Raw genomic sequence first — 11,052 nt, 5'->3', positions numbered from 1 at the left:
TCTCTACTCGGTATTGCAAGTTTCAGAGTTATTAACATATATAAAATAATTAATAAAATTATTAAATAATTATATTATTATATTAATTTTCTTATAATAATAACTTTTCTTATCATTAGAGTCGGCTGTATATATATATATAGATCTCACTATTGAGTTGGAGTACATTATAATAAAATGGTTATTTTTTTTATCGTTTCTCCGTGCTTTATCACACATGAATTTGGATACTTAATGTTAGTATTCAAAGAAATCAAGACTTAATAAAAGTGTCATTAGTAGTAAAGTAGTTATCGGAAATTGTTGAGCACACAATAGTTTGATTTTCATAGCTTCGATCCTGTGAGCCACGGTTACACAGAGAAGATCCTTATTTAGTACATCTATAATCTATATACTTGGTCTTGCATACTACTGGCTACTGAAATTAATCCGATACTTGGCTTGTTTGTTGTTCAAAAAGACTCCCCAGTTTTTGTTGTCTCCCCTCTTGTCTTCATCGAACAGGGAAAAGATGTAAATCTCGATAAACTTCAGTGGCCTTTTCGGGGTACCAGCGTTGCGCACATGATGAATCAAATTTTTGTTGTGAGTAGCCGCAATTAAATTACTAGTGCCTTCTCCTCCTGCTGTTGGCCATCCGATTTCAGACACGACCACGTCCAAACCGGCGCCATTAGCCTTCTTCAGCGCAGAGTATACACTGTCGACCATAACATCGAATATATTCGTGTAGGCAAGCGGTCCATCTTGCACAACAGGACTTCGACGCTGGAAAGTAGTGTATTCTAGACGAGGATCTTGCGATGTTGTAGTGCTCTTCTGTAGATCACGAGGAATGTCACCCTTATTGTATAGGTAGCTGTAGTAAGGGTGTAGGTTCACTAGCAAGGGTGTCCTGGTGTTAACCAAGAAACGAATGACGGGATCAAAAAATTGTAGAAACGCTGGATTGAATTCGGCTTGGGACGGAGGGGAAGTGTTGACAAGAGCATCCGATTGGTCGATTGCGGTGGTTACTGGGATATGATTAAATTGCGCAGATGTGGATATTGAGTTCTGGATGTTGCGCATAGCCTGAAGGAGAAAAGGCACGTATTGCGGAGTTCCTGAGAATTCGTATGGAGTGACCCCATTGCCAACAACAATATACCTGAAGTTGACATTCGTGTAATTCTTGATGTTTCCTTGGATCCACTGGTCCGCGTTATCTTGGCTTGCGGCCACCCATTGAAGCTCCCTGTTGGGGACACCGAGCATAACTTCGATTCCGGTGTTTCCAAGGGATTGTAAAGCATTATGGTCAGGGCCGTAAAGTCTAATCCTTTTGATGCCAGCAGATTGGACAACAGAAACAGCTTCTTGGGCGGAGGGTTGATTGGTAGCAAATGTTCCGTAGCACACACCTACTGGCTGCGGTCCTGCTTCCGGGCCATGTCTTACTGTCGCGCCTAATTTCATAAACAGAGAGAGTAGAATAAAGACATGAAATTTAGTTTTAAACATTAGTTAGATAGCAACATGGATGCAAAAGTACTACTACATATTCTGTGAATTTGTATACCTGAAGTGGCATGTAGGAAGGCAAATATCGAGTAGAATAGTAACAGCAGCCGAGAGAGCATAGTGGTGTTAGAGGCCCGTGGCATAATCTGGGTGTAAGTCTAGTTGAGAATAATTACAGAGAAAAATTGTAATCATATATATAGACGAAATAGATAAGATCGAGTGTGCGGGAGATAAGATCCAGACTGTTCTCAAGTCTGTTGGTATTACGCATGCTGCGTGCCGCATGAAATTTTTTTGGCCAGGTGTAAGACATCCAAACTAGATGAGTGTGCGCGAGTACGTGTGGAGTCACCGTTTGGCATTTCTAATAATACTCTTAAATTATTTTTTAAAAATAATATAATATATGATTTGTAATAAATAATTATTACATAGAATATTGTTAGAGCTCTAACTCGATCTAATTTTTTATAATTGCTTTTTATCCATATTCTATTATTATTATTATTAGGGAGAAAAGTAAGAGACAGAATAAGAGAAAAGTGAATAGACAATACGTATAGACGACTATCACGTCTATGACCGATACAAAATATTGCTTCGTCAATTATCTATATCTTATTTCATAAAGGGGTAATTAAGGAGTAAACATACCATTTTATTAAAAGAAAGTGATCACGTATAGCTTCTTTTATTTAGAACCTACAGCCATACATGCCAACGTTTATTAGACATAAACATAATACATTCATGTTATATTATCAAAACTGGAAACTGAGCTGATACTTCGCTTCCTTGTTGTTGTTGAAGACTCCCCAATGCCTCTCAAATTCCTCGGAATCTCTTTTATTCTCATCAAACAAATTGAAGATATAAGTCTCGATACGCTTCTGAGGTCTTTTTGGAGTTCCATTGTTGAGTACATGGTTAATCAACTTGTTGTTATGGGTTGATGCATTTTCAATAGTAGCCGCGTCACCCCCTTCAGTTGGCCAACCAATTTCAGACACGACCACGTCTAAAGATGATCCACCGGCTTTCTCTAGAGCGGAATGTACACTATCAACCATGGCGTCAAAAACATTTGTGTAGCCAAGCGGTCCATCTTGTATAATTGGATCTTGACGTTGGAAAGTAGCATATTCAAGGCGTGGAGTTTGTCCGCTGTTGCCATGTGCATCCAACTCTGATGGAATATCTGCCTTGTTGTGCACATAGCTAAAGTAAGGGTGGAGATTTACCAACAATGGTACGTTGTTATTGTTTACTAGAAATTGGATAATGGGGTCAATAAACTGTCTAACTTCTGGCCTAAATTGACCCTGTGATGGTGGACAAGATTGGATGAGAATCTCAGATTGATCAATGGCAGTGGTGACTCTGATTTTATTTTGGAACCCACACGCCGAAATTGCGTTCTGGATGTTTTGCATGGCTTGGAGAACAAACTGCGCAAACTGAGAAGTTTGATCGTGGGCTGGAGTTATTCCATTACCAACTACAACGTACCTAAAATTAACCTCTTGATAATTTTTGATGTTGTCTTGAACCCACTGATTAGCGTTATCCTGTGAAGAGGCCACTGATTGAAGTTGTTCGTTGGGGACGCCAATCACAACTTCAATTCTTGTATTTCTAAGAGATTGTAAAGCATTATGGTCAGGACCATATAGTCTCATTCTTTGAATCCCAACGGACTGGATGAGAGAGATGGCTTCTTGAGCTGTTGGTTGATTGTCAGCAAATGTTCCATAACATATACCTACAGGTTGTGCTCCTTGTTGACCGCAAGATTGTTGTCCTTGTCCTTGTTGGTTTCCACCTTGTTGACATTGGTTGCTTCCAGCTTGTTGACCTTGTTGTTGTCCCTGTTGATTTTGGTTACTTCCACCTTGTTGACCTTGTTGACTTTGGTTACTTCCACCTTGTTGTCCTTGGTTGCTTCCACCTTGTTGCCCTTGACCTTGTTGGCTACCACCTTGTTGTTGTCCTTGTTGGCTTCCACCTTGTTGACTTGTCTGACCTTGTTGGTCTCCACCTTGTTGGCCTTGTTGGTTTCCACCTTGTTGACCTTGTTGGCTTCCATCTTGTTTGCCTTGCTGACCTTGATTGCTTCCATCTTGTTGGCCTTGTTGTCCTTGTTGGTTTCCACCTTGCTGGCCTTGATTGCTTCCAGCTTGTTGGCCTTGTTGTCCTTGTTGGTTTCCACCTTGTTGTCCTTGTTGGCTTCCACCTTCTTGTCCTTGTTGGTTTCCACCTTGTTGTCCTTGCGATTGACCTTGTTGGCTTTGTTGTCCTTGCTGACCTTGTTGACCGCATTGGGATGCCTCTCCTACTTGTTTGCCACAGTTTTGTTGATCTCCTCCCTGTTGGCTACCTTGTTCGACTTTTGGTGGTTGGTCTTGATTGCCACCAGGTTGTTGACCACTTCCTTGTTGGGATCCTGGTTGTTGGACTTGTTGGCCACTAGGCTTTTGACCACTTGGTTGCTGGCTACAAGGTTGTTGGCCTCCAACTTCTTGTCCGCATGTTGGTTGGGCTCCAACTTGTTGTTCGTTAAGCAGACGAGAACCTGCTTTAATTAAATATACAAGCAAATTATGATACTTATATAAAATGATATAATCATTAATTACATAACCAAGTTATTATAATATATTCCTATGCATTTGCATAGAAATGAAATTACTATTAATCCGAGGAGTTTAGTGATACACGTACCTGTAGTAATATGCAAAGACCCGGTGACAAGTAAGGAAAGTAAAAGTAACACAAGAGGGATCTTGGAATGCATTTTATTTAAGAACTTGAGGCTAGTTCTAATGGTGTTTTTTATATAGAGGAAACGTTATTTTTTTTTCTTATGATGATATGCATATAAGTGCGTCCTATTTATAGGGTAATGGATAATGTACCTGGCCAATATTATGGGCATATTAACTTGGCAGGCAAAGAGGGACAGATGGCATGCATGCAGGGTTGTTTGTTATATGAGAAGTAACGTGTTTAAGTTTCTTTTAGTATGTGGCTTGTTCTCTCACAAAAGTGATAGCTATGAACTTATGATAAACTCTAATGAGTTGTACACACCAAAGTTGTTCACATGCATACAGGGTTATTTACTATATGAGAAGTTACGTGTTTAAGTTTCTTTTAGTATGTGGCTTGTTCTCTCAAATAAGCGATAGCTATGAGCTTATGATAAACTCTAATGAGTTGTATACACCAAAGTTGTTCACATTAATTTGTATCTTAGATTCGGATTTTTTCTAAAATTGAAATATATGTGGCAAAGTGAACAAATGACAGCTATGGCTTAAGTCGTATTTTTTCTAAAATTAGAATACATGTGGCGAACTGACCAAGTCTTTCGAAAAAGAAGCCAATTTCAACAAGAAATACTATTATTCCTTTTTCTTCCTCCATTCACCGCGTGATAATTTAAGATATGAATTCGTCAAATACAGATGACAATTCTTTGCCAAACTCTCCTAAATTTCCGTCTTATATGGGTAGCACTAAATCAACCAAGGAAAAAGTAAGATCAGCAAGCACCCCGAGACACAGGTTAGGACATGATGAGCCTTTTGCTGTTCAGAATTCAGTATGTCATAGTTCTAAGCTCTCTTCTTGGTCTTCTGTTGATGGGGAAATTGCCGGTATCACTAGAAAGAGTAGTACCTGATATCACTTCTTCCTGATCAACAGTAATTATATCAAGTGGTTTCCATGTTCAGTTATTGATGTGATTTCTGTGCTGTTAGAATTCAATCTAAAGGGCGCTTCTTAAAGTCGCAATGTGAAGTGTACCAACGTTGTGAAAAGTTCCATTTACTGGTAAAAGACAGGCCTTTTTGAGACAATGACATTGTAACAGTTTGTTTTCTTGCTGCTCTTAGTTATATAGTTTATGTGAGCGAAATAATGAGAGGACTCATTATAATGAACCTTGACAAACAAAATGATAATTGATCATTACATAGATAACTCATCAGAATGAAACTAGCTCACTGGCTACTCGCGGAATACATAACTTGCAAAAGCATTACAATATTATAAAAATGTATAGTAAAAAATTTTATAATGTCAAATTTTTTTAAAATATTTATTTCGAAATTCTTTTATAATATAACTACTTGTAAAAATGAATTTCAAAATTATAGGCAAAAGTATATCATAGATTAATATAGTCGAAAAAATATTATAAGAAATAAAATAATGTTTATAATATTGTAATATAAATTCAATTTTATAAATAATCTAGAAATTATTATGTAAAGCATTTTATATGATAAAATACACGTGAGAAGACCTGGCTTACTGGATTCTCGTGCGACGGGTAACTCGGAAAAGCAGATAACGTCAGTAACGTTGGTTAGAGATTAACCGTCAAAGCAAGTAGTCCAACAGCGTCGGTTAAAGGTTAACCGTAGCATAAGATAGAGCCTTTAGCGTCGGTTGTTAAATAACCGACGCTATAGACACTTTAAAGCGTTGCCATAAAAATAACCGACGCCTTTGAGAGGTATAAGCGTCAGTTTAATATCCAACCGACGCAGTTGATCCAGCCAAGATGACAAAAGGTGTCGGTTAAAGTAAAAACCAACGCAATTGAATACTATAAGCCACGGTTCTTTGTAAACCGACGCTGAAAGTGCGACGCCAAAAATGTATTTTGTACTAGTTTAATATTTCTGATACTGTGTTTTTGAGTTCAGAAATTAAAATGGAACTGAATACACTACAAAAGTTGAAGCCATTGGTAGCATCTTATTAAGAAGTGGTCACGTACAATCCTCGGAGATACATGTTCAAACTTTATTATACATACAAACTGTTACATGTCCACTAATATCAGTTACTGTCTTTAAAAGTTGATCCGGTACTTGGCTTGTTTATTATTCCAGAAGATGCCCCAGTGCCTCAGATTCTCTTCGCTCTTCCTGTCCTCATCAAACATAGAAAAGATGTAAGTCTCTATACGCTTCTTAGGCCTCTTCGGTGTTCCACTGTTGCGTACATGCCTAATCAAGTTACTGTTGTGAGTCGCCGCGTTTTGATTGCTCGCTGCAGGTCCTCCGGCTGCAGGCCATCCAACTTCAGAAACCACAATGTCTAAGGAGTTTCCACCCACCTTCTCCATTGCAGAGTGTACACTATCAACCATGGCGTCAAATGCATTCGTGTACCTCAGCCATGCATCTTGTACCAACATGTCGGAAGACCTCATGAGAGCGTAATCAAGACGAGCGTCTCGGTTGCCTTTACCCTTGTTGATTTGTAGAGGAATGTCTTGCTTATTGTGGATGTAGCTGAAGTAGGGGTGAAAGTTAACTAGCAACGGAGTGTTGCCGTTTTTGACAAGGAACTGAATAATCGGCTGAATAAATTGTCGAACTTCGGGCCTGAAGTTGCCACTTGAAGGAGGGAAAGATTGGGATAGGACTTCTGATTGATCGATGGCGGTGGAGACTCTAATTCTGTTCTGTAATCCAAACGCCGAAAGAGCGTTGCGAATGTTTTGCATTGCTGGGAGCAGAAACTGCGCGAACCGGGCGTTCTGAGAGTGGAATGGAGTGATTCCGTTCCCGACAGAAATGAACCGGAAGTTAACGTTGGAATAGTCTATGACGTTCCCTTGGACCCACTCGTGGGCGTTCCTCTGGTCGGACGCCACCCAGTGAAGGTGGTCGTTGGGTACGCCAAGAATCACTTCGATACCGGAGTTCCTGAGGGCTTGGAGAGCGTTACGGTCAGGGCTATAGAGTCTCATCCTCCGAATCCCAACTGACTGGGCTAGAGACACGGCTTCTTGTGCGGATGGTTGATTGTTGCCGAATGATCCGTAACACACACCCACATCTTGCGGCCCAGCACCTGCCGAACAATAAATAAACACTCAACAGTTAATATTACGAAAAGATTACTCAAGTATCATCACATAACGGTGGCCGTGAATCACAAATGAGTAGCGCTAGGTGTACAAAATTATGTACAAAAAATTTGTATATAATAATATGACAATTGATGTGGTTGGTTTTAATTGAGCTTGTTGATGTAAATACAGATAGCTCATAATTAAGACCCACCACATAATAAATGTATAAAATTTTGTATACATTTACATGAACCAAGTATTAGGACCACTCAAAATTCCAAGCAAGGATTGCCACTCGCAGAAATCTCATTTCACTTTTGTCCTCTCTGGACTCTGGTATAGTTTCTTGCTGTGTTCTAGTTCGCGGAGGGTCATTGTTCGTCAACAAGTAGATACTCTTTTTGTCCTCCGAAGTGATTTAAATAACATATACGTGTTATGAAGATTCAGAAGAAATCGGTCAACTGGCCACTCGCTGTGGTCTCTCTGTACGGTTTTTTCTGTTGAAAATTGTGCATCTCCTTCGCCTTCATCGTTGAGTTTTATGAAAAAGCTCGATTTGCGATCTCTTTTCTCGTCAGAATTCCGATCTGATGATGATTTACGGGCTTTATTTTAAGATCGGTAATATCATATTTTTATTTTATTTGTAATCAAATTCTCTCCGTCTCTTTAGAAGGTACGTCTTTTTTTTATGTTTGTTGTGTGTTTTTCGTTTGTTTTATTAGTTTTATATTTTACTATGATAGTAGATTTACATTAGTGCATGTTTATCCTCTTCTCTTCTTATGTTGAGGTAGTATAGGGTTGTTTTAGGTGATTGGATTCTTTTCTAATTCGTTGAAGTTTGTTCGAATTAAGTTGTTAATTTTGTTGAGTCTATCCAACTTGTTTTATCTTGGCCGGATTTAGTGTGGTTGGTCACAATATTAGTCGAAAACGGAGTTTTGTTTTAATTTTTATATGTGTTCTTTATGTTCTTGGTAGTTCTTGGTTGGTGGATGTGTTTAGTGTGTGTTTGATCTTTCAACATTATAAGTTTTAGTTTTTAAAATTGTTTTTAGCTGCATGTACGAATAGATTATTGATTTGTTATGATTTGAATATCAAATGTTTTAATTATTGGATAATTTTATATATTATACATGTATATGTGTTAGTGTGCAATAATTTTGGATAGGAAGGAATTAAATTCTTCGGTTATAAATTAGATGGAATTAAATATTCATATACATATTAGGAATAATTGATGGTATTCATGTTTTTGAATAGAGGTGTGTTTGGTAAGTGTTTTTATGTGCTTTTATTCGTCTTAAATGGCATATTAAATTTGTTAATTTATTAATTATTAATTAGAATTTATTGGATGCCATAACTGATGGCTTTTATTTAGGTCTTGATTATGTTCAAGGAATTTGTACTCCCTCTGTCCCATTTTAACTGCTTTTGACTTTTTTACACGTATTTTAAGATGTTAAAAAAATTACATCTAAACATGATTATTTTTTATAAAATTTATATCAAATAAAAGTTTAGAGTCTAAACTTTTATTTGATATAAGAATTGAAATTTTTTATTGAGTATAGATATTGTTTTTTTACACCTCAATATACGTGTTAAAAAGTCAAACATCAGTTAAAATGGGACAGAGGGAGTACCATTTTTTGGGTGGCCATAATTGATGGCATATATTTTTGGACCATTATGGGTTGACACGATTATTGTCCTAGATGAATATTGTACGGATATTTTGTTTTGGATTAATAATTGGAATATATTATTTCTTATATTTTGTGATGCTAGTGATAACCTTTGCTGACTAATTGGATAATAAAAATAAACTTATGTTGATTGGGTTTTAAATATTATTTAAATTTTTAATAAAAAATTTATAGAGAATGATTAATTCTTTTCATTCGTTTCCTAACAAAAATTTTAAATTTTAATCTATGTATTTTTGTCCTCGTAAGGAAAGATTAGTATTTATTATGATTTCTTTGTGTGTCTAACCAAAGTAACTTACTTTGGTTAGACATTATAACTTTTCATTATTGTATCATATTTTTATAATTTCTAATTATACTCTTATGTTTGAATAAGTTGTTATATTATTATACTTTCGTCAGGAATTATATGTTATATTTGGGTTTAGTTTCCCCCACATATTTTTTTACTTAATTTATCATTCTTATGTTTGTATTTGTTTGCTTTGATTTTCAGGAACTTGGAAAAAGACCTTACGGGTTTTCTTTTCGGACTTTAAAGTCTTATTATCTAAACGTCCGGAGATATTTTGCGTATCTTTCGGTGCGGCTTATTGTATCTATGATACAACTCATCTACGAGTATGTAGATCCTGACAAAAAAAAAAAAAAAAAAAAGTATTTTCCATCAGAAATATGTGTGTTAGGGCACCTGAAGTAGCTTGCAAGAAGGCGAAGAGAGAGGAAAGTAGCAGCAGCAACGTGGTCACCTTGGGAGACATAGTGCTATAGCAGTGGAACTTAACTACTTAGACTTTGGATGGATGGAGCTTTACCTAAAGCTTGAAGCAGTATTTATACAGGGAAAGAAAGAGGATCGAGTTGGCTCGAGATTGTTCGGAAGTTTGTACATAATAGGCGCCAGCAGCGGCATGCCGCATGAATTCATGCAAAGTTGATAATAATGGAGATGAAGTATCAGATAACTATGGCCTAAAATTTGTATACGTGGCGAGCTACAATAATTTGTTTGAATACGTGGCAATATAAATATATTGTAAATAAAAAAATGATATATTCTATAAAAAAAGAAAAAAATAATAAAGATGTTACGCAGATAATTGTTTGATTTTATATACTCTCTACATTCCAAAATAATAGTCGCTTTGACTTTGTGCACGTATTTTGAGATGTAAAAAACACATACTTCCACACATTATTTTTGAAATTTTTTTTTCTGAATAAAAATTTAACATCTCTATTTTTATTCAGAAAAAGAAATTTTTAAAAATAATATGTAAAAATACGTTTTTTTTCCACCTCAAAATACGTACACAAAGTCAAAGTGACTATTATTTTGGAATGGAGGGAGTATATCCGTATGCTAGCTATTCTTGCGTAATATTTTCCTATGCCATCGACTAGAGAGGGACTAGAACCTACGCTACTGTACAATTGTTTTAAAAATAAATAAAAGGTTCTGGCAAAAAAATAAATAAATAAATAAATAAATAAAAGGTTGGCAATGTACGATCGAACCCATATTTTAAATGAAACTATTTCCTCTTACAATTAATTCACACAGCAATTTAGATTGAGTCCAACGTACAAGTAATGAAAAATAATTTTTAATGTGGGAGTATGAGTTTTGTCCAGGCTATACAGCTTGGACATAAATTTTAACTCTATTTTGTTTAACTCTCTACTCGGTATTGCAAGTTTCAGAGTATATTAATTAACATATATAATATAATAATAAAATTATTAAATAATTATATTATTATATTAATTTTCTTATAATATATAATAACTTTTCTTATCATTATCTAGAGTCGGCTGTACGATCTCACTATTGAGTTGGGAGTACACTATAACGTACAAAATGGTTATTTTTATGGTGGTGTTTGGCTACGGCTTTTAAGCCGACTTCTGGGCTTATAAGTTGGAAGCACTTATTTCGTA

The 11,052-nt window shown here is 36.3% G+C and overlaps 3 protein-coding genes across 3 annotated transcripts; all 3 read right to left on the bottom strand.

Annotated features, from left to right (window-relative positions):
* Nucleotides 1–411: 411 nt before the first annotated feature.
* On the bottom strand, nt 412–1,461 carry LOC135147280 (glucan endo-1,3-beta-glucosidase, acidic-like). Its single transcript, XM_064080199.1, has one exon. The coding sequence runs from the start codon at nt 1,459–1,461 to the stop codon at nt 412–414; it is 1,050 nt and encodes a 349-aa protein (XP_063936269.1).
* Nucleotides 1,462–2,270: 809 nt separating this feature from the next.
* Nucleotides 2,271–4,303, bottom strand: LOC135147279 (glucan endo-1,3-beta-glucosidase, acidic-like). The gene is made up of 2 exons (XM_064080198.1): nt 4,231–4,303; nt 2,271–4,081 (listed from the first exon to the last, which is right to left on the bottom strand). Exons 1-2 carry the CDS (start codon nt 4,301–4,303, stop codon nt 2,271–2,273), a joined length of 1,884 nt encoding a protein of 627 aa, XP_063936268.1.
* A 1,973-nt stretch (nt 4,304–6,276) lies between these two features.
* LOC108227064 (glucan endo-1,3-beta-glucosidase, acidic-like) lies at nt 6,277–10,041 on the bottom strand. The gene is made up of 2 exons (XM_017402060.2): nt 9,803–10,041; nt 6,277–7,386 (listed from the first exon to the last, which is right to left on the bottom strand). Exons 1-2 carry the CDS (start codon nt 9,870–9,872, stop codon nt 6,377–6,379), a joined length of 1,080 nt encoding a protein of 359 aa, XP_017257549.1. The 5' UTR covers nt 9,873–10,041; the 3' UTR covers nt 6,277–6,376.
* Between the last annotated feature and the right edge of the window lie 1,011 nt (nt 10,042–11,052).

Source organism: Daucus carota, chromosome 6, assembly GCF_001625215.2.
Source record: "Daucus carota subsp. sativus chromosome 6, DH1 v3.0, whole genome shotgun sequence".
Classification (NCBI taxonomy): Eukaryota; Viridiplantae; Streptophyta; class Magnoliopsida; order Apiales; family Apiaceae; genus Daucus; species Daucus carota.
The sequence above is the reverse complement of the archived record's forward strand: the minus strand, read 5'-3'. Positions and strand labels throughout refer to the sequence as shown.